The 23,341-nt window shown below is 43.2% G+C and overlaps 1 protein-coding gene across 1 annotated transcript in view; it reads right to left on the bottom strand.

The window, feature by feature from the left end:
• Positions 1-23,341, bottom strand: part of LOC102189675 (spermatogenesis-associated protein 31A3) — a 182,365-nt gene that overhangs the window by 4,672 nt on the left and 154,352 nt on the right. Inside the window, exons 3-4 of the mRNA XM_018052781.1 lie at positions 14,523-16,871; positions 13,250-13,469 (exon numbers count right to left, since the gene is read on the bottom strand). Of these exons, the coding sequence (XP_017908270.1) occupies positions 13,250-13,469; positions 14,523-16,871 (2,569 nt within the window). The remainder of the gene's footprint in view (positions 1-13,249; positions 13,470-14,522; positions 16,872-23,341) is intronic.

Here is a 23,341-nt window from a genome sequence, read left to right as displayed (position 1 = left end):
TGTTGTTCCCTGTCTTATTTTACTTACTTTTAGATAAAAGGCTCTCCTATCTCCAGAGTCAGGTAAAGCCCAGAAGTCAGGCCCCTTGGCCTAACTGTCCCAAAATTATTGGTCAGATGCTGCTGCTACTGCTGCTAAGTCGCTTCAGTCGTGTCCGACTCTGTGCAACCCCATAGACGGCAGCCCACCAGGCTCCCCCATCCCTGGGATTCTCCAGGCAGGAACACTGGAGTGGGTTGCCATTTCCTTCTCCAATGCATGAAAGTGAAAAGTGAAAGTGAAGTTGCTCAGTCGTGTCTGACTCTTCACAACGCCATGGACTGCAGCCCACCAGGCTCCTCCGTCCTCAGTGTAAAGTTTAGTAGCCCCTTAAATAGATAATTTAAAACTGGGGTAAATAGAATAGACTTGTTTAGCTTTTAATGTTAGAGACCAGTAGGGGTCCCTCATGGTTCATTTACTGTGTTTATTCAGTGGCTCAGTCCTGACTGACTCCTTGTGACCTCATGGATTACAGAATGCCAGGCTTCCCTGTCCTTCACTATCTCCCAGAGTTTGCTCAAACTCATATCTACTGAGTGGGTGATCCCATCCAACCATCTCATCCTTTGTCACCCCCTTCTCCTCCTACCCTCAATCTTTCCCAGCATCCAGGTCTTTTCCAATGAATCTGGTTCAGGATGTGTGATGCAGTAAGCAGCAGTGAGCAGTAAGTAGCTGGAAGGAAGGTCTTTGTTTCCCAGACTGGGAGTCCTAACCACTGGACCATAGGAGCCAGCAGTTAGGGTTAAGGTCCCTAGTCTTGCCTGTCCAGTCAAGAACAAATTCAGGCAAGGGGGCAGAAGGTAGACAGTAAAGAAAATTACATGCAGAAAGGTGCAAGGATGAGCTCAGAAAGAGTCTCACCTTTGGGAAGTTTAAATCCTTTATTAGGGGGCAGTTTCTGGGTCTTTGTCTTCCTTCAGGCCAATAATCTTGCTTTGTCTCCCTCCAGCCCCTGGTTAATTTGTCTCAGGACCCTCCCCTGGGGGTGCGCACACACACCTTAGCCAAGGTGGATCTCGAAGTGAAGGTTTCTGGGAGTAGTAAGACTCATTATGACCTGGCATTATCCTTGACTCCAAGGAGCCTTTCTGTACTTGTGTAGTGTCTCCCTTATCCTAAAAAGGGGGAAGCAGAGATCCTTTAATCTTTTACTCAGACAGGGTTTTGCCTCTCTTTGTCCTTGCCATGATTATTTCCTCGAGATGTTTACAAGAGACAAAGACAGGCTATTTACCCTGATTCTGCTGTTACTTCCATCTCGAGAACACACAGGAGGCTGCTTATAAATTCTTCAACTGGACCCCATCTATCTCTTGCTTCAGGAAATGCAAAGAGGAGGCTGGATGGTTGCAAATGTCCAACCTAGAGCCACTCTATCTCCTACCTCAAGTTGGGTCCTGGCATCAGGTGGCCAAAGTACTGGAGCTTCAGCTTTATCATCATGCCTTCCAATGAGTGTTCAGGGTTGATTTCCTTTAGGATTGACTGGTTGGATCTCCTTGCAGTCTAAGGGACTCTTGAGTCTTCTCCAATACCACAGTTCAAAAGCATCAGTTTTTCTGTGCTCAGTCTTCTTTATGGTTCAACTGTCACATACATATATGACTACTGGAAAAACCATAGTTTTGACTAAACAGACTTTTGTCGGCAAAGTGCTGTGTCTACTTTTTAATATGCTGTCTAGATTTGTCATAGCTTTTCTTCCAAGGAGCAAGCATCTTTTAATTTCATGGCTCAAGTCACTGTCTGCAGTGATTTTGGAGCCCCCCAAAATAAAGTCTGTCACTGCTTCTCCATCTATTTGCAATGAAGTGATGGGACCCAATGCCATGACCTTAGCTTTTTGAATGTTGAGTTTTAAACCAGCTTTTTCACTCTCTCACTTTCTTCAAGAGGCTCTTTAATTCCTCTTTGATTTGTGCCTTTAGGGTGGTGTCATCTGCATATCTGAGGTTATTGATATTTCTCCTGGCAATCTTGATTCCAGCTTGAGCTTCATCTAGCCCAGTATTTTGCATGTTGTACTCTGCAAATAAGTTGAATACGCAGGATGACAATATATGCCTTGATGTACTCCTTTCCCAATTTGGAATCAGTCTGTTTTTTCATGTCCAGTTCTAACTGTCGCTTCTTGACCTAAATGTTTTGCAGGAGGTAGGTAAGGTGGTCTGGTATTCCCATCTCTTGAAGAATTTTCCATAGTTTGTTGTGATCCACAGTCAAAGGCTTTAGTGTAGTCAATGAAGCAGAAGTAGATGTTTTTCTGGACTACCCTTGCTTTTTCTATGATCCAGCGGATGTTGGAAGTTTAATCTCTGATTCCTCTGTCTTTTCTAAATCCAGCTTGTCCATCTGGAAGTTCTGGGTTCATGAACTGTTGAAGCCTAGCTATAAGGATTTTGAGTACTACCTTGCTATTTTATGTGAAATGAGTGTAATTGTGTGGTAGTTTGAACATTCTTTGGTGTTGGGATTAGGGTTCCTTGGGATTGGGCTTCCCTGGTGGCTCAGCTGATAAAGACTCTGCCTGCAATGCAGGAGAAGGAAATGGCAATGCACTCTAGTATCTTGCCTGGGTAATTCTATGGACAGAATAGTCTGACAGGCTACAGTCCATAGCATTGAAAAGAGCTGGACATGACTGAGTGACACTTTCTTCGGGACTGGAATGAAAACTGACCTTTGCCAGTAGTATGTGAAGTGAAGTGAAGTGAAAGTCACTCGGTTGTGTCCAACTCTTGCAACCCCATGGACTGCAGGCCAGAATATTGGAGTGAGTAGCCATTCCCTTCTCCACGGGATCTTCCCAACCCAGGTCTCCTGAATTGCAAGCTGATTCTTTACCAGCTGAGCCACCAGGGAAGCCCATCCCATAGTGTAGTAGTATCAAATCTTGTTTAATCTTGTAAATGCCCATTTTATTTATCCCATTCTAAATAACCATCCAAACAATTTTTTATTCATTTTAAGTAACTCCTTAAAAATTTTTTTTTACCTCATTGAAATAATAGCCAGACTTTTTCCTCCAAGTTTTTTGTTGATATTTTTAGTTGCTCTTATTAGCATCTGTAAGGCCCATTGAGGGGAAGGCCACAATGAAGCTTCCTAAACTAATTTTTCTCTGTCAAAAAAAAGTTAATTTGACTTTTGCTTTATCAATTCAGTTCAGTCGCTCAGTCATGTCCAACTCTTTACGACCCCATGGACTACAGCACGCCAGGCCTCCCTGTTCATCACCAACTCCTGGAGTTTACTCAGACTCATGTCCATTGAGTCGGTGATGCCATCCAACCATCTCATCCTCTGCTGTCCCCTTCTCCTCCTGCCTTCAATCTTTCCCAGCATCAGGGTCTTTTCCAATGAATCAGTTCTTTGCATCAGATGACCAAAGTATTGAACTTTCAGCTTCAGCCTCAGTCCTTCCAATATTCAGGACTGATCTCCTTTAGGATGAACTGGTTGGATCTTCTTGCAGTCCAAGGGACACTCAAGAGTCTTCTCCACTACAGTTCAAAAGCATCAATTCTTAGGCACTCCGCTTTCTTTATAGCCTAACTCTCACATCCATACATGACTACTGGAAAAAACATAGTTTTGACTAGATGGACCTTTGTTGGCAAAGTAATGTCTCTGCTTTTTAATATGCTTTCTAGGTTGGTTATAGCTTTTCTTTTCATGAATATAACCATGGATTGGGGGCATTACATGACCATTTTTTCCCTCAGTGCTAGAAATGGTCATTCCCAGGTCTTGTGGAGATTTCTTTAACAGGCCACTCAATGTGCTATTACTGGACTAGGCCATAAAACAGTATTCCAAATTCTCTGCACTACCTGTAGTTACTAGTCTTTTGCGGTCCAGAAAAATATTGCCTTTTGTTGTTTCTTCCCCAATCTAGAATTATACCATTATAATCATTGATCTTATATGGAACTGCATTTCTGATCAACTGCTTTAAATCACCTAGTCATCATTATTGTTGCTGGGAGGACTGGTTACACACTGGGTACAGTAAGAGACAATCTTATAAAATAGACAAGATATAAGTAATGAAGCTAATAACACTGACAAAGTCATAGCGTAACAGGGAGACAAATGCACAAACAATTGGGAAACAAAGGAGAAATTAAGCAATGATTAGTATAAATAGTTGTAATCCAGTTGCAGTAAATCATGAAGTCCATGGGAGCTAGCTGAAGAAGCTAAACTCTAGCAGAATCAGGTACAGAGAAAACAAAGATGTTTTATCTCTGTTTACAGGGGAATATTTTAATACCTTGTTGTAGGTCACAGCATAAGAGAAAATGAAGATTCAAGCTAGTATATTTTCTAAAGTCATGAAGTTAGAAATCATATTTATTAGTAAATTCAGTCCCATGTAAATGAACTTTGACTCTTAATGGCATGCCTATATTAATTAGATCAACAAACTGAAACAATATTAGTATCAACTTAATATTGAATATTTCCCAGTTCACATGAACCTGAAAGTTATTTTGGTTAGTTTCTTTATGTACAAGCTTTGGTTTTTAAGGGTAAGTTTAGAAGGCTTTTTCTTTCTGTTCCCTGTCTCTTTTACCTCAGTTCAATTCAGTCGCTCAGTCATGTCCGACTCTTTGTGACCCCATGAATCGCAGCACGCCAGGCCTCCCTGTCCATCACCAACTCCCGGAGCTCACTCAGACTCGCGTCCATCGAGTCAGTGATGCCATCCAACCATCTCATCCTCTGTCGTCCCCTTTTCCTCCTGCCCCCATCCCTCCCAGCATCAAAGTCTTTTCCAATGAGTCAACTGTTTGCATGAGGTAGCCAAAGTACTGGAGTTTCAGCTTTAGTATCATTCCTTCCAAAGAAATCCCAGGGTTGATCTCCTTCAGAATGGACTGGTTGGATCTCCTTGCAGTCCAAGGGACTCTCAAGAGTCTTCTCCAACACCTACTTTTATATAAAAGGCTCTGGGATCTCCAGAGTTGGGTAGAGACAAGAAAGTCAGGCCCTTTTTCCTTCTGGGAAGATTGTTGTTGTTGCTTAGTCACTCAGTCATGTCAAACTCTTTGGGACCCCATGGACTACAGCACGCCAGACTTTCCTGTCCTTCACCATCTTCCAGAGCCTCCTCAGACTCATGTCCATTGAGTCAGTGATGCCATCCAACCATCTCATCCTCTGTCATTCCCTTCTACACCTGCCTTCAATCTTTCCCAGCATCAGGGTCTTTTACAATGAGTCAGCTCTTCCCATTAAGTGGCTAAAGTATTGGAGCTTCAGTTTCAGCATCAGTCCTTCTAGTGAATATTCATGATTGTTTTCCTTTAGGATTGACTGGTTTGATCTCCTTACAGTCCAAGGGACTCTCAAGAGTCTTCTCCAACACCACAGCTCAAAAGCATCAATTCTTTGACACTCAGCCTTCTTTATGGTCCAACTGTCACATCCATACATGACTACTGGAAAAACCATAGCTTTGACTAGATGGATCTTTGTTGGCAAAGTAATATCTGTGCTTTTCAATATGCTGTCTAGGTTTGTCATAGCTTTTCTTCCAAGTAGGAATTGTCTTTTAATTTCATGGCTGCAGTCACCATCTGCAGTGATTTTGGAGCCCCCCAAAAAGAAAAATTGTCACTTTTTCCATTGTTTTCCCATCTCTTTGCTGTGAAGTGATGGGATCAGATGCCATGTTGCTGCTGCTGCTGCTGCTAAGTCGCTTCAGTCGTGTCCAACTCTGTGCGACCCCGTAGATGGTAGCCCACCAGGCTCCCCCATCCCTGGGATTCTCCAGGCAAGAACACTGGAGTGGGTTGCCATTTCCTTCTCCAATGCATGAAAGTGAAAAGTGAAAGTAAAGTCGCTCAGTCGTGTCTGAGTCTGTGCGACCTCATAGATGGTAGCCCACCAGGCTTCTCCATCCATGGGATTTTCCAGGCAAGAGTACTGGAGAGTGTTGCCATTGCCTTCTCAGATGCCATGATATTAGCTTTTTAAATGTTGAGTTTTAAGCCAGCTTTTTCACTCTCCTCTTTCACCTTCATCAAGAGGCTCTTTAGTTCCTCTTTGTTTTCTGCCATAAGGGTGTTGTCATTTGCACTGAGGTCATTGATATTTCTCCCAGCAAACTTGATTTCAGCTTTTGCTTCATCCAACCTGGCATTTCACATGATATACTTGGCATAGAAGTTAAATAAGCTGGGTGACAATATACAATCTTGATGTACTCCTTTCCCAATTTGCAACCAACCCATGATTCCATGTTCTGTTCTAACTGTTGCTTCTTGACCTGCATACAGGTTTCACAGGAGGCAGGTAAGGTGGTCTGGTATTGCCATCTCTTTCGGAATTTTCCAGTTTGTTGTGATCCACACAGTCAAAGGCTTTGTTGTAATCAATGAAGCAGAAAGTGAAAGTGAAGTCCCTCAGTTGTGTCCGACTCTTTGCGACCCCATGGACTGTAGCCTACCAGTCTCCTCCATCCATGGAATTTTCTAGGCAAGAGTACTGGAATGCGTTGCCATTGCCTTTTCCAGGGGATCTTCCAGACCCAGGGATGGAACCAGGTCTCCCACACTGGAGGCAAATGCTTTACTGTGAGTCACCAGGGAATCCCAAATGAAGCAGAAGTAGATGTTTTTCTGGAATTCTCTTGCTATTTCTGTGATCTAACAGATGTTGACAATTTGATCTCCGGTTCTTTTGCCTCTTCTAAATCCAGCTTGAACATCTGGAAGTTCTCAGTTCACATACTGTTGAAGACTGGCTTGGAGAATTTTGAGCGTTACTTTGCTAGCATGTGAAATGAATGAAATTGAGTGGTAGTTTGAACATTCTTTGGCGTTGCTGGGTCCACAATATCAAGGAATTTACCACCCGCTGTTGTTTAAGCCACCTCGTTAAAGCAGCCCTAGCAAACTAATATAATCACTATTTGGGAAAAAAAAGCACGTATTTTATTACTCCAGCAGAATAATTTCAGCACTGATTCTTACCCTGAGCTTATAAAAGACAGAGGGAAACATTACTACAGAGTATATGAATTGTGTCTTATGAAACAAAGCTGGTTAACACATATCTCTCAGCTGTAAATGATATGTGTCCATCTAGAGAGCAAGATGATAGGTGTAGAAGGGAGAACCTTGTCTGCTTTCAGACAAGCAACTTCCTGGTTCCCAGGTTGCCCTGAGCATAACAAAGTGGGGCACAGTTCTTGGGACCAGGTCTCCAAGCAGTGACACCAGGCCTCAGGAACCCACAACAAAATTGTGAAGGAAGAATATTACTAGCCAGGCCCAGATGAATTTTCTCCTCTCATTATGGCTTTTTTCTAGAAAGTTCTTCCAAATACACATTTTTGTTCCAAAATATCATATTGGACACTCCCTACTAGGAACAGAACTTTTTAACATCTCTATTCGATGAATTTACAGTTGCAAAATCACTCAGAAAACCTCCCCAACACCTCCCCTGCACCAGTGTCCCCCTCAACAGCATCTGATCCACCATATCAAGGAATTTATCACCCAAATAAACAGGTACTTGAATGTGATTTAGTGATCTCTGCACCCTCAGCCTGGTCTCTCTGTGAAATCTAGTCAGATCTTTGCATTAAAGCGTCTCTGAGCGAAGCCCTGCAAGATGCTGGCTAGTCTCAATTCTGTCCTCATTTCTCTTCAGTGCCTAGAAGTCAGCCTCTCCACACAGAAACTGTTCCAACAAATTTCATTTCAATGATTTGGATTTCAATTTTCAATTTGCTTCTGTTGCCAAGTTCTTAAGGCCTATTTTTTTGCCATCTAAAAAAAAAAAAAAAAAAAAAAAAATGTTTGCCCTCATATCTAACATGCTAAGCTTTAACCTAATGAGTTTCTAAGGCTGATATTTCCCAAGAAACAAACTTTCTTGTCTCCTGTACAATAATAAGGGTTTGTTACACAAGTATACAAAGTGAAAAAAATCAATAAAATAGTGATATCTTCACAGTTGAATTATTTTAAATATATTTTCCACTATATGCAAAAAGAAAAGAAAATTGGCAAATATTTTGGATAAGAACCAACATTTTTAAAAGCAATAATTTTAGCCTAAATACCTAGATTTACCATTTGTATAAAATAACATTTTTTGAAGTACAATTTTATAAAATGATTTTATAAAATTTGTATAGCTAGGTAACAAATGACTTGCCTAAATAACATTTAGTAGGTGGAGTCCAGGGGCCACATTCTACAAAATAGATTTACTGACATTGTAAAATGTTAGTAGTATTAAATTGTGGTGGGAATAACAACGGCGGAGACCTTTTTTAAGGTCTTGATGTTTAAGAGTGATCCCTGAACTGAGAGATATCTGAGTTGAAGTGGTCATTGGAAAACAGATGGTAGAGATTGTGAAATCACAGAAAAAAGATTTTCTGAATTCCAGCTTCCAGACTCAGAAAAGGAAGGAAGAGCTGTAGATTTCACTGCAGAGAATGAGGCTGAGAAACTTTAAAATCGGGTGCATTTTCCCAGATCCAGGCAGCCAGGAAATGTGCAGAAATGCTTACAGCCATAATGGTATGTCATCTCTATTTCTATAAAACATGTTAGCATTTTCTGAATCCTCATCCACCCTGCCTGGCATGCACTACTTTACAACTTTCTGGAAGTTTTATCAGCACCACTTAGATATCTGTAGTACAACATGCCTGTGGAGTACAGATGGTGGGTCCCTGTTTGGGGGAGAGGGTTGGTGGGATGGGTTCCTCTGGTTTCCACAGTGAATGGTGCCCCTGCAAACCTGAGTAGGGAAGACAACTTACCTCTGTTTGGGAAATGTAACCATCAATGGCACCCCACTCCAGTACTCTTGCCTGGAAAATCCCATGGACGGAGGAGCCTGGTAGGCTGCAGTCCATGGGGTCGCAAAGAGCTGGACACGACTGAGTGATTTCACTTTCACTTTTCACATTCATGCATTGGAGAAGGAAATGGCAACCCACTCCAGTGTTCTTGCCTGGAGAGTCCCAGGGACGGGGGAGCCTGGTGGGCTGCCGTCTATGGGGTCGCACAGAGTTGGACACGACTGAAGCGACTTAGCAGCAGCAGCAGCAGTGATTTTATTAGGTCACATGTATAATCTCAAGCATAGGCTGTGATATATCTATAATACTTCAAAAAATTTTAAAGCAATATATTTTTAACCCTATAATAAATATAAAATGGATCCCAACTGATATTTTATAAAATGTGCATTTCATAGAATTATTTAAGAATGAATCCTTAATAGACCATCCTTGTAGGTATGTTAGCAGAGTGTTAGGATTGTCTAATATCATTTTAGGGCGTTACTACATTTTAAGAAATAAAATAATGTTAAGGAACATAATTTTGCCAGATAAAATATAATAAAATATTAATAGCCAAGAATTTGACTTGTGAAAAATCCTCACATGATTACTGGCCTGCTAAAAAAATGAAGGAAACAAGACTCCACAAACCCATTGCAAGCTGTTATGTGCAAAATAATGTGCTAGTTACAAAGTCCTCTGGGAAGTGAATGTGAGTCCTGATGCTTCTTTATTGATTTATTTCATTCCTAGAATCCATTTGTTGAAGGTTTTTCTTATGTTTCTGAAGGAAATAAGTAAGCTATCTCAAATTCAGGTCTTACCTCCAATAAAGTAAAAAATGTGAAATATACCATGACTGGATGATAATTAAAATTGGACAAATATTTTTCTCATTGGAGACTGAAAGTGTTGTGCTTAAAATTTGTGTTTTTCCTTAAAAAAAAGGGTAAAAATGAACTTATTTACAAAACAGAAGTCAAATCACAGGTGTAGAAAACAAACTTATGGTTACTAGGGGATAAGGAGCGGGGGAGGGATAAACTGGGACATTGAGGTTGAAGTATACATACTACTATATATAAAACAGATAATGAGAACCTACTGTAGAGCATAATGAACTCTACCCAATGCTCTGTAATGGCCTATATGCAAAAAGAATCTTTAAAAAAAGTGGACATATGTATATTATAACTGATTCACTTTGCTGTATATCTGAAGTTAACACAGCATTGTAAATTAACTGAACTCCAATAATTTTTTTAAAAAAATAAGTAAATCAAGTACTTGTGTGTTTTTAAGAAATAACATTTTCTTCATTTTTCTAATAAAAATTAAAAAATAGAATTTGTGGTTCTCAAGCTAAGGAACACCTAAGAATTAACTTTGCAGATCTACATGTGGAATGTATAATTCTTTGGTTCAGAGACAATGACATTACAAAAGAACCAAACTTCCCCAGCATTTCCCCACTCAGTAATGGTGGATCTCAAGGGAGCACAACAGATAATATTCTTTTTATGCTGCCAATTTGCTAGTGGTTTCATATTCACTAAAGAAGATTTGTCAATGGATCCTAAAGAAAAGATGTGAGGTCTCTGTGAGGCCTTTGTGTCAAGTCTCCGTGGGTTATCTGTGTAAGGTTTCAGTAAGATGTCTCTTTAGGGCACAAGAGATCTCCTACATTCTGTCTCTAAATGAACTCTCTGTGAGGTTTCCATGTGAAGTCTCTGGTGAGGCCACATGAGGTCTCTGGGTGAAGTCTCTGTATGAGGTCCCTTTGGAAAGTATCTCTGGGAAGTCTGTTAAATCTGTGCTAGGTTTCTGTCTGAGGGCCTGTGAGGCAACATGAGGTCCCTGAGTGAGGCCTCAGTATGGACTCCCTGTGGAAGGTATCTGTGCAAGAAGTCTCTCTTGAGACGTGTCTCTGTAAAGTCCTTGTGTCTTGTCTCTGTTTGTTTCTCTCCATTTCTGATCTTACTGTACCTTATGGAAGACTGAGCAGTGAAAGAAGGGCAGAGGGACTGGCTTCTTTCTGTTTTCCTCCTGATCCATCAGCATCACCTGTCTCCTCCAGGCAGGAGCCATAGAGGTCTGTGTTCAGGTTCCCCACATTCCCAGAGCTCACTTCTGGGTACCCTGGAGAGGATCCAGTAACAGCCAGGCTCAGGTTCCAGCCCTGAGTCCCGACTCCTCCCACAAGTTCTGGCTCCATTCTCACTGCTCTGCCCATTCTCGAGACTGTCTTGGAAATTAGACCTCAGAGGCAGGAACTGGCTCCAGGGAGAAAGCAGGGTTGTGAGCAGTCCTGTGTCCACTCTGCTTTACCACCCCAGCTCTCAGTTCCACATGTTGAGAAGTCTGACAGGTATGGGGGATGGGGTCCATTTCTGTTGCCATCTGAATCAGGAGCATATGCTGGAGCAAAACTCTCCACAATGGGAAAGACACTCCCGGGAGCTGTGTCCACTGTGTACCCTGCACATGGCAGAATGCACCTAATCACTCTAGAGAAATTCTTCCTCATTTCCCTGCTTTCCCATATGAATGGGGACCAGGGGACAAGATATGCTGTGCTAGAAGCAGAGCAGTGGAACACTCTTGGACTGCACCCCGCCCCCCATTTTGGACAGTAAAGAATTAGCCTGCAATGTGGGAGACCTGGGTTCAGTCCCTGAGTTGGGAAAATCCCCGGGAGGAGGCCATGGCAACCCACTCCAGTATTCTTGCCTGGAGAATCCCCATGGACAGGGGAACCTGGCGTGCTATAATCCATGGGGTCACACAGAGTCAGACATGACTGAGTGACTAAGTACAGCACTCCTTGTCAAATCATCCTTTTGAGAACTCAAGAAGTGATGTATAAGCTTGTTTAATATAGTGTTAATCTTCCCTGATTTGCTTTACTTCTACACATTTGACCTTCTGACTTGAACTTAAGGTGCTTTCTGTAGGTCTGTGATCTTAGAGTTGGAATAGGGTAGAGACTCTGGGGTGGGACCATGATGAGCTGCTGGACTCTTAACTTTTCCTCCCTTCTAGGCCTTTAGATGGCTGTATGTCAAGAGACTTCTTTTTCACTGTGCAGTTATGGGCACCTGATACCACTTTGCCTTCTTCCCTGGATACAACCTTTTATCTTCATCTACATCTTACACTAGATTCACAGTGTATGACCATCAGATAGATTGTACATAGTCACAGCCCTGTTCTATTCATCTAAAACTTCTTCTCTGGGGTTAACATAGAGGGGAAGGTAGGTAACCATGAACATAGCTATTCATTTGTATGGGACAGGGGTCAACACAGCAGCCTGCCTAATCCTCCCCCACCTACACACACAGAGCACATCCTTGCTCTGCTCTAAAGTGTAGGAAGAGCAGAGGAGGTGGAGAGTGATGCTGTACACTTTATTAATGCTAAACTCAAAGGGGTTCATAGGGCATATGTCAATCCCAGCCTTCGTCATAGAGAGAAGGAACTCTCAAGGGTAGGTGTTGTATATTGCCTAACAAGAGATCCAGGGGCAGATTTCTCCTGCTTCTAAACTCAGAGTGCGGTATCCTAATTCCCTCCAAACTTCCATCCACTTGCTTCTGACATTTCCTGGAGCCTCAGTTGGAATGTCTAGCTCTATCATGCTTCTGTAAACCTATATGCTATAGCTGAATAAAGTTCAAAGTAGAGCAGAAGCAGGAAAAAGACTGGTTGAACCAAATCCTTTGTGTGGGCTTCATAGCTTTTTCCCACCTCATAGTTTCTGCTTGTGTAATGACAGTATTATAAGGTGCAACGAAGAGACTCAAGACAAGGAGCAAGCTTACAATGCTACTCTCCTTCGTCCCTCTATGCTCCTCCATGCCCCTCCCTTCTAGAAACAAAGTGTACAGCATAGACAGCAGTCATTACAGTATATTCTTATGAGAAAAAAAACCTATGTATCGGGGAACATTAAATATCTTGGATATGCTAAGAAAAATTTTCTTTACATGGACCGAATTTTTTCTTGGAGACATGTTTTTCTTCTAAAGGAAAGACTAGAGTAGTACTTTATGGTTGAGCAGGCAAGACCCCTCCCCAAAGATGACAGTGCCTTGGACAGTGTTGATGGTGGACTGGGGCACCTGGAATCCTTGGTCCATAATGGCAGGGACAGACCAGAGTCACAGTCTTCTTGGGGGATGAGGTTGGGAGGCACCTTGGGCTCAGCTGCTCATCATTGAATCTTACACTTTTTGAGCTCTGTTGATGTCTGACTTCCCTTTCTCTGAAAGAACAACTCTGGCCCCTGGAGGTGGCTTGATGACTACAGGCTGTATAACCCATATTTTTCCCTTGCTGTGGGTAGGAAGGAAGCCTGTGGTAGCAGAAACACCTACATACCGGGGCTTGGAGTTCCTGTTTGGGTTCTTTTAACTTTGTGGCATGAAGTCCATGGTGAGTTGTCATTTTTTCTTCTAGGATCTGTCCAACAGCTGTCATAAGTGCCTGAGCCTCAGCATTCTCACTGTTCAGGATTGATCTGCTTTCGACTGGTCCTTCGCTCTGGGCAGTGGCCGATTTGGGCTTGCAGTTTTGCAGGGCATCACCACCTTTAACTTTTCTACTGGGGAAAATCCACTTTAAAAGTAGCCTTATATTTTTTCTGAAGAGGCTTTCTTGAGGACCCTGTTTCTTCTCTGGCATGACTTGGAGACATTTGCTTTTAAAAGACTCTACTATTCCCCAGACCAGGGCAGGGCGTCTCATATTTCCAGCTTGAGAGGTCCCTAATTCTTTGAAGCTTTCCTTATGCTCTCCTGGTTTATGCCTCCTACAGTCCTCTCTTTTATAAGTAGGGGCTCTCATCTTGCTCTGGCTCTTCCCTGAATCCTGAAGTTTTGAAATTTGGGGCTCCTGCTGCCCTAGGCTTCTCCTTTGGGCTGCCTTAAAGCCATGTAGTGTCTGGGAAGCTAATCTGTCTCTGGTGGGGAGCCTCTGGGGATGGCAGTGAGACACTGGAGAAGTCAAGTTGTCTGCAGCAAGGCATGTGTGTTCGGGACAGTGCTGAAGCTGGGTGTTTGACGGTGCCTTTACTTTGGACTTAAACTTACTAGCAACGTCCGTGTTAAGGCATGGCTCACCTAGATGTTGGAAAACAGACATTCTAGTGAGTGGGGAATGTTTACTGGCCCCTAGGGCCTCTAAATTCCTCCTATGTACACTTGTGGTTTGGGGTTTTGTTAACACTTTGGTTCCCAATGTAACTCTAGACTGTTGATGAAAAGCAGGAGACTCCTTGGGCTCCGCTGCTTCCCTGGCCTCTTCACTTCTCAAAGATTGGGATCCTAAGTTCACCTCCATCATTTTTACCCTTTGGTAGGGGTCTTGTGAGGCCTGACTACCACTCTCCTCTCTTGGTTCATTCCTGGCCATTGTAGAGCCTGGATGTGACTCTAGGCTGTCCCTCTTGGTCCATTTCACAGTCTCAGTCTTCCAGGTTCTTCCCACAACGCTGAGTTTGAAGGACTGAGAAGGTGACCTGCCCTCCAGTGCAGTCAGAGAAGCCTCTGAGTGTCCATGGTAGTCATCACACGGGATATTTGCCAGCACCCTCTGATTTTCCTTATACACAGGTGACGGAGTAAGGAGAGGCCTTATCAGGGTGGGAACTGACTCTTCTTTTATCACCTCTCTTGAATGGGCCTGAGGAGGTTTTCCGAGGAACTCAGCAAATTTTACTGTTGAGTGGGACTCAGGCACATAGGTGGCTGAGGGCGCAGAGACAAACTGCATGGTGGAGGGTTGAGGCTTTTTCAATTTAAAGAGATTTATGGGCTTGAGGACCTTGAGAGGTAGGCCCCACCTATGCTTTACCCTAAATCTTGTAATATGTTCTTCCAGTTCCTCTTGAGTATCTGGATCGAGGAAGGAAACCCTATAACCGGTGTTCACACAGGGTTCCCAACCCTTCAGGATGCCTAGATTGCTGGTCTCCTCCAGAGTATCAGACTTGGAAGAAGGATGCTTGACATCAAGGCTAGACTGATGTACATTCACAGGAACCAAACCCTTGCTGTTCCGCCCCAACTTCCTGCCCAAATGGCCTTTCAGAATGTTGTCTAGGTTCTTATCTAAGCTCCTTAGTAAATCAATTCCTGAGTCACTCCTCAAGAGCCTTAGGTCATTTTCTGACTCCTCAGAGTTCACCTCCTGAAACTTCACTACAGAGCTTTCTGAGTTCCTAGACAGATCTTTTGGAACCTTCCCCAGAATATGCCCTAGGCCCTTGCCCACACCCTGGCTTAGCTGGAACCTCACCTTCTGTGCATCCTTGCTGCTTTTACCTGTAAACAAAGATGGTTGTGGGGGTCTATCCTTGCCCTTTGCTTGGCATGTGCTTGGTAATTCTCCCTGAAGCTGCCTTATCTCTGAAGACTCTTGGATCCTTTGGGGCAGCTCCCACTGATGTTGGATGAGCCAATTTTGGAGATGTTGTTCCAGCTGCTTCCTGAGCTCTAGACTGATTGGAAAATTCTCAGGAAGGATGGAGACCACCCAGCTGTCTTCAGGAAGGTTGGAAGGGAAGACATTAAAGACTTCCTCAGATTGTTTGACTACAGAAGATAAAGTCCTCCCATTTTCTAGTTGCTTCTGCAACAAGGACCATTCTGAATGTTGAATCTCAGTTGGGGTAAGAGACTGTGGCTTATTCTGGGCTGTAGGGCAAGACAGTCCAAAGGTCCTAATCTGAGCTGAAGAAGAAGATGGTAGGATTGGGAGAGAGGATTTTAGATGTGCTTGGGTTTGGATCTGAGCCAGAGGAGGGGGCTGGAATTGAGGTATTGTTGGAATAAAGGGTTGAGACTGGAACTCTAGATGGGAGAAGGGCTGGAACTGGAAAAGCAGTGGAGATATTTTAGCTTGCATTTGAACTGGGCAGGCATGAGAAATTCTGTTGAATAAGAAAGGAGACTGTGGTACAGAAGAGGTCTCAGGGATCGAAACAGCAGCCACCAAGGATTCACTGTGCAGAGAAGGAAGACCCCAGAAAAGCTGGTTACATTTCTGCTGTAGATTGTTCCCCAGGACCTTGGGATATGAGAACTGCTGAGGACCAGGCAGCTGCCCTGGTTTGTCTTTTGTGCTCCAGAAAGCCTGGGGGGTTGTGGTGTTCTGTTCAGCATGCAGAGACTCCAACATATTCCCCAAAGAATTCAGGTGACAGTCTGGGCTCATTTGTTTTAGATGTGATTCATCTTTTTCTTTTTCTTTCCAAATCTTGATCTCACCTCTCTTTGTCACTTGTATATCTAGGAGCTTCTGTTCATGAGAGTTGAGCAAAAAAGGGCTACTAGCCTCTACTTGTCTGTCTGTGGGGCTGATCCATAATGAGGCCCCTGCTGGGTTGTGGGAAAGGTGCTTTTTCTGGGACTTGTACTCTGATGAGGTTGAGAGATACAAGGCTTTTGCAGCTGCCTGCCACCAGGACAGGGCTGAAACGGGACAATGTGAATGACCAAGGCCTGAGATAGCTGGGATAAGAGAAGCTGACCAAGGAGGATGTGGAAACAAGCTTTGTGGGGCAGGTCCCAGTGGTAGTGCCATCGAGGAGTCACTCTGAGTAAGAGTCAAAACGGAGTCTAGCAGTGGTGGGGCAGAGGAGGCTGTCAGAGGACAGGCCTCTGAATCAGGCAGATACAGTGGGGGTGAGGAAAGAGCAACTGTGGAGGATGAAAGGATGTCTGGGGAAATAAAAGGCTCTAGTGGCTGAGAGGCACTCAGGGATGTGTGTGAATGAACAGAAACTGAGGAAGTTGTCGGGCCTGGTGAAATGATGGAGGCCAGAGGTAGACAATGCTTGGTCAGAGGAGCCAATAGGGGCATGGCAGGAGCGGTGTCTTCCACAGGTGTCTTCCCACATGGCTGGTGGGCTCCAGCAGGCACTGCTTTGCACACCTCATCAAGGAGATCTTGACGGGAGAACTGATGAAAGCTGCTCTTGTCAGGGAGCCTCCCCAGGTGGCTGCAGGAGGCAGGAGACAGAAGCTGCAACCAGGAGCAGATGGGCCCAGGAGGGCTGGGCAGGCCAGGCAGGGGTGGACACTTGCAGCCCAGGATCCCTCCTCTGCCCCCACACTGACTTCATAATGCTCCTGCTGTCCCTCACCCTAGGGCTTTTGCAACCCTTCCCAGGGCTGGGGTCACATTATTGGCTCCAGAAGGAAGGAGGACCCAGGAGGGAAGGGGGAAGATTCATTACCTTTGAAGAAGTGAAACCAAGTGGCGAGTCCCCTCCAGTTCTTCCAGGCAATCTCTGCAAGCTGGAAGTCAGGAGATTGTGTCATGGTGGTGAAGGCAGAGGCCTAAGAGTGCTTCAGGAGGCTAAGTGAAATGGCTCTTTAAAGGAAATCTTTGGGGGATTAAGCTCTAGAGCCCAAGCATCAGTGTCCAAGGCATATGTCCCTCTCTTGTCAGGGAGCCTCCCCAGGTGGCTTTAGGAGGCAGGAGACAGAAGCTGCAACCAGGAGCTGCAACCTTGCCATCACTGGCAAGGCTCACTTGACAAGGGTTTGTCCTTTGCAAAGTACTTCCACATTCGTTACTCCCTAATGGCCCTTTTAACTGCCCTGTAGGAGAAGGTCAGCATCATCTCACAGAAGAATCTGAGCAAAGTTAAACAACTTGTCCACAGTTAGACTTGGAGGTACCACCTCCCAACAGAGGCACAATTGTTCCACCACAATCCACATACCCCATTTCCAGGTTCTTCATGGCTTCATAGTCTAAGCACACATTTCTGGGAAGTATCTGGACTCTGATTTCCTTCCCAGGAGCCTCCCTAAGGCTCTCTTTCCTGAAGAATAGGCTCTGCCACTGGCATCCTCAGAGACCATGGAGCTGGGCCCTCAGGGACAGGAGAGATGGAAGCTAACTCTTGGGGCATGCAGGACTGAATGGCAAAGGCTTACCTTTCAAAGATTCACGTTTCTTCCTACTCTGGCTCCTCCCCTTCATCTCCACTTGATGCTGAGAGATTAAAAAAAAAAAGGAGAGACTATCACCCAACCCTCTCCTCTCTCCAGGTGAGCTACAGATGCTTAGCGTCCATGAACAGTATGACTTTCTACATTTAACTAATGGGCCTCTGTGGTTTTTTCCTTGTTTACTTATTTTTAAAGTGGATAACAATATTTTCAGTTTTTTCTTCGAAGAGTGCAAAGAAGGATTTTGTAAGTGATACTCACCATAGATTTCTTCTGTCATTGTTCCTCGGATCAAGAAACACACACATTCTCAGTTGTGTGAAACTAATTTCCCATGTGAGCTTTGTCAGATAGGGTTCTGTTTCCCAAGGCCAGACCTCCACTCTACCCTCTGCTCTGAGGCTCTCAGGGACTCAACATTGCGCTTATAAGGATCAGTCCCAATACAGGGAAAAGTCTCACTCAACACCTGCTATGGGAAGGTGGCTAGTGAACCAGTGCTCAGGGGTCAGTCTTCCTACAGAGACTGAACTCTTAGTAATTCAGTCCTTGGCCAATGGTCACTGCATCTGGGACTTGCCCAGAGCTCTCCACCATACCTGGACTCCTGGCCTGAGATCTTGGGCTATAAATCCTTATGCCCACTCTAACCGTTGTCTGGCCTGGCTTGTCCCTAGAAGGATGATGTTCTATGCTTTCCTGAGAGTTCCCATCTCAGTAATCTCTCTGAGTGATTTTAAAAAGTGGATATAAGAATAAGAAAAAAAGAGATAATCTCTGTTGGGATTGAGGGAAAGGTTTCTTACCTTCCTGATGTTTCTATATTTTCTAGTTGGTGGTAAGTATGGATTACTCTGCAAGCATGGGAGTAACAGAAGGAAGAGCCCCAGTCCACAGAAGAACGCAAGAATGATATCAATCAACCAGGAAGTTGAGCTGGATCTCAGCAAGGTAGCAAGAATGTTTTTCAAAGAAAAGAAATTCTCCATTTTCTGAATTGATACTTTTCAAAGAAAAGAAATTCTCCGTTTTCTGAATTGCACTGTTGCCGTTAGGCAACAGAGTACTGGGAGTTCACTTGAGGTCAGAACCCCAGACCTGCATCACAGAGCTATGGCCTTGTCACAAAGGGGTCCTAAGGGTGGGGGAGGGGCAGGAAGAGGAGTAGGCTGAATCATGGCTCCCTCTCATTGAGCTGCACAGATCCCCGCACCCTCCTGAGGCTTCTAGATCTCTCCTTCCAACTAGTCTCATCCACTCAGAGAGACCTTAGCCAATTTTCTATTCATTCCATGTGGAGTACAGATATTACTGGGTTCCTTCATCCATTAGAGGTCTGGAGCCAAGGCCTACCAGTTTTAGAACTCTTGAAAATCTGAAGTTGACCCTGAAAGTTTGGCTATTTGCCAGCAATTTTTACACTCAGAAATTCTTTTATCCTTAACTCCAATTTCCCCACGTTTGTGTCTTATGTAAATCTAGAGACTTGTTTAGTTTTGTGAATTTTGAATAGTATATGTTTTATCCCATTTTCTGTCAAAGAGACCAACCTGCAAACATAAAACTATTTTTAAAAATTCATAAACATGAAAGAATTATAAGTAGTTATGTAATAAGGAAGAACAAATCTGACTCCACATTAGATCTGTTTTTACTTTAATCTTTGTGCTTTGTTGCTTGTGTTTATTCATGCTGACTCTGCCCATTCCTGTGACTCCAGGCTGACCTCACCCATTCTTTGGACCCCAGAATGGCTCTGCATCTTTTGTAAATGGAGGTAAACTGTGTTTAGTCATGTTGGCTTTGTATTTTTTTGTAGAAGAATGTTGTCTATAGCCTGAAATATACAGGATAGCCTATTCTCATGGCATTGACTTTTAAAAGCTCATTCATATGGAGATAAAAAGTTGCCGAACAGAAAATAACATTTGTTTTGTTGGAGGTTTACAGGAATATCATGACATGACGGTGACTTGACCTACCTGGACAGCTGCTAGAACAAAGGATCCAACACCAGTAGTTTGCAACATCTAACCATCCCCCTCCCTCACTTTGCCTTTAAAAAGGTTTTCTAAAAGGCTTCAAGGGTTTTCTTGGGCATGAGCCACCTGTGTCTTTGCATGGCCCTGCTATAAACCTTTCTCTGCTCCAAACTCTGACGTTTCAATATTGCTTAAAATGGGCACACACATGCTTGCATCTGGCAACAGTTAAACCTTCAGATGATATTTTTGTAAGTTTGAAGCATTTATAATTCTGGAGTTGCTGTTGCTGCTGCTAAGTCGCTTCAGTCGTGTCCGACTCTGTACAACCCCATAGATGGCAGCCCATGAGGCGCTCCATCCCTGGGATTCTCCAGGCAAGAACACTGGAGTGGGTTACCAATTCCTTCTCCAATGCATGAAAGTGAAAAGTGAAAGTGAAGACGCTCAGTCGTAGCCGACTCTTCGCGACCCCATAGACTGCAGCCTACCAGACTCCTCCGTCCATGGGATTTAGTAAAGCTTTAAACTGCACAGAGAGCTTTGGGACATACTACAAACGCACTTATACACACAGACACTCATCTTTCCTTAATCAATCCAGTACTTTCAAATCTAATAACCCATAATTTTCTACTTAAAACCTTTCATATGTTGTCTCTACTCAACTTCTTGCTGTTGCTGTTTAGTGCTGCAGTAGCCATGTCCAATTTTTTGCAACCCCATGGACTGTAGCAAAACAGGCTCCTCTGTCAATGGGGTTTCTCAGCAAGACTACTAGGGTGGGTTGCCATTTCCTTATCCACAACTTCTTAGTTTGCAACAATAAGACAGTCCCTACCCAGGGATGGGGGAGCCTGGTGGGCTGCCATCTCTGGGGTCGCACAGACTCGGACACAACTGAAGTGACTTAGCAGCAGCAGCAGCAACTCTATACATAAGTTTTGGAACATGTTGTTTCAATCTGTTAGTGCTGCTATAACAATATATCTTAGACTGGATTGATCAAAAACAATAGAAATTTATCACAGTCCTAGAGGCTACGAAGTCCAGGATCAAATTCTCACCCAGCACGGTTACCTTAGTGAGACTTCTCTTCCTGGTTCAAAGCCAGAGTCTTCTCTCTGTATTATTACATGATGGGAGGAAGCTAGAGATATCTCTGGGGTCTCTTTTATAAGGCACTAATCCCATTCATGAAAGCTCATAAGCACATTCCTATGTCCTCGCCTCCCAGCTTTAGCAGTTAGGATTTCAACATTTAAATTTTTAGGGAACATGAACATTCAAAATGTGCACTTGTGCTATATCCAGAAGCCAGGAATGAGTCAGGGTGAGCTAAGGTACTGACCTTCAATGGTAGTAGGGTGAAGTGTAGGACTAGGGGTCAAACCCTTGGGGCTGAGTCTGTTTTTGAGCAGCCTCTTCAGACAGGCCTAGAATGTTACGTACATACTCTCTTTTCTGAGTGTGCTTTGCCATTCCCCTCACTGCATCCTCCTGAAGCTTTAAGTCCAGCCTGAACTATATAGAGAAGGAGCTTTGAGTCTTACACAAAATTCCCTTATGTTGCAATTCTCTAACCCTTAGTAACACAGGATCCAATGAGGGATTCACATGGAGATTTGTCTTAATGCTCCATGGAGGTTTAAAATAATGCGTATTTCTCTATTTGTGGGTTATACTGTTTTCATATAGCTTTAGTGGGAATGTAGGCCTGTGGGTTTATTTAGCTATATTGCCATGAATGTATACTTCAATTGTTGCTCTTATAGTTAACAGTCTTTTCCTTCTTTATAATATTCTTGTCATGAATTCAACCTTCTATCAAAATTTAGACTTAGGTCTAAACTTAGGTCTAAATTTGCATTCACATTTGCTATCTAAGTTTTCTCTATTACTTTATTTTCAATATTATTTTATTTCTTTTGAGATTTAAAAATCATATGACAATTTTAATCTTGATTTATTTAATTATTGTTCTATTGTGATCTATTTCTGTCATCTTATTTTATGCTTTATTTTCTATTTTTTTCTTATTGCTTATTTTCTCCCTTCTTTGGCAACTTTCATTTTATAGGTCAAGGGTACTTACTTTGTTTGAAATTTTGGAACTTTTAATATTGAAATGTTTTCATATCATGTTGTTTAGTTGCTCAGTCATGACTGACTTTGGGAGCCCATGGACTGCAGCATGCCAGGCTTCCCTGTTCTTCACTATCTCCCGGAATTTGCTCAAACTCATGTCCATTGAGTTGATGACACCATCCAACCATCTCATCCTCTGTTACCCTCTTCTCCTCCTGCCCTCATCAGGGTCTTTTCCAATGAGTCAGCTCATTGCATCAAGTGGCCAAAGTATTGGACCTTTAGCTTCAGTATCAGTCCTCTCAATGAATATCCAGGATTGATTTCCATTAGGATTCACTGATTTGATCTCCTTGCTGTCCAAGGGACTCTCAAGAGTCTTCTCCAGCACTACAGTTTAAAAGCATCAATTCTTTAGTTGCTTAGCCTTCTTTACCATCCAACTCTCACATCTGTACATGACTACTGGAAAAACTATAGCTTTGACTATACTATACCAAAAAATTAAAATGTAATTGACAAATTGTTGGAGGCTCACTGTGGACAAATTTGAGAGTTAAAAATGCCATGGCAAACCAGTCTTAATGGAGGCTGCACAACTTTTGTGTTTTACTTTTAAGGGGCCAACCGGGCTCTCACAGTGAATATCTGAGAAAAGTCTCTTTATGCTTCTGGGAAGAAGAGGGGTGGGGGGTGGGGGAAGAGTAATTTTGTAATGCATGCAAAGCATTGTATTTTCAATAAGATGCTTTATCAAGAGAAACTACTCTGCAAAACCTTAACTGACTGGGCTTAATTGAACAGGGTAGGAAAAGTACCCAACTCCAGCTCCAGCTAGCCTTCAACATGGGAGAAGGAAAATATCCAACTTCAGGCTCTCTGGTATACCTTTGCCACCTAAAGAAAAAACTGAGACGCGCTTGTGAAGGTCACAGCCCATGGTCACAGGATCACTAAAAGACTGAGACTTAAGCATAAGCCTATAGACTATTTCCCCCTTCACCCTCATAATTTACTGCCACATCAATAAGGCTCCTGTTAAGTAACAAGAGGGCCAAACTGAAAAAACTGTATGTCTCAAACCTCATTTCAGAAGTCTCTAGGAAAACCTAAAGGTAGTAAAAAGGACAAAAACAAGGACACCAGAGAAAATTTTAGCTCCTGAGACCTACAGCTACAGCAAACACTAAACTCAGCCTAACTCCTAGCCTGATAACTGAAACCTCACTCTAACAGCCTGTTTCATTTTCAGAAAAAAAAAACAACTATATATATATATATATATATATATATATATATATACACACACACATACTAAAAGAAAACATACAGTGTGAAGAGATAGAGGAAGAATCAGAACCAGGCTCATATGTAGCAGAGATGTTGGAATTATCAGACCAGGAGTTTAAAGGAACTGTAATATATATGCTAAGCAATCT

The sequence above is a fragment of the Capra hircus genome, chromosome 8 (assembly GCF_001704415.2).
Source record: "Capra hircus breed San Clemente chromosome 8, ASM170441v1, whole genome shotgun sequence".
Lineage (NCBI taxonomy): Eukaryota > Metazoa > Chordata > Mammalia > Artiodactyla > Bovidae > Capra > Capra hircus.
The sequence above is the reverse complement of the archived record's forward strand: the minus strand, read 5'-3'. Positions and strand labels throughout refer to the sequence as shown.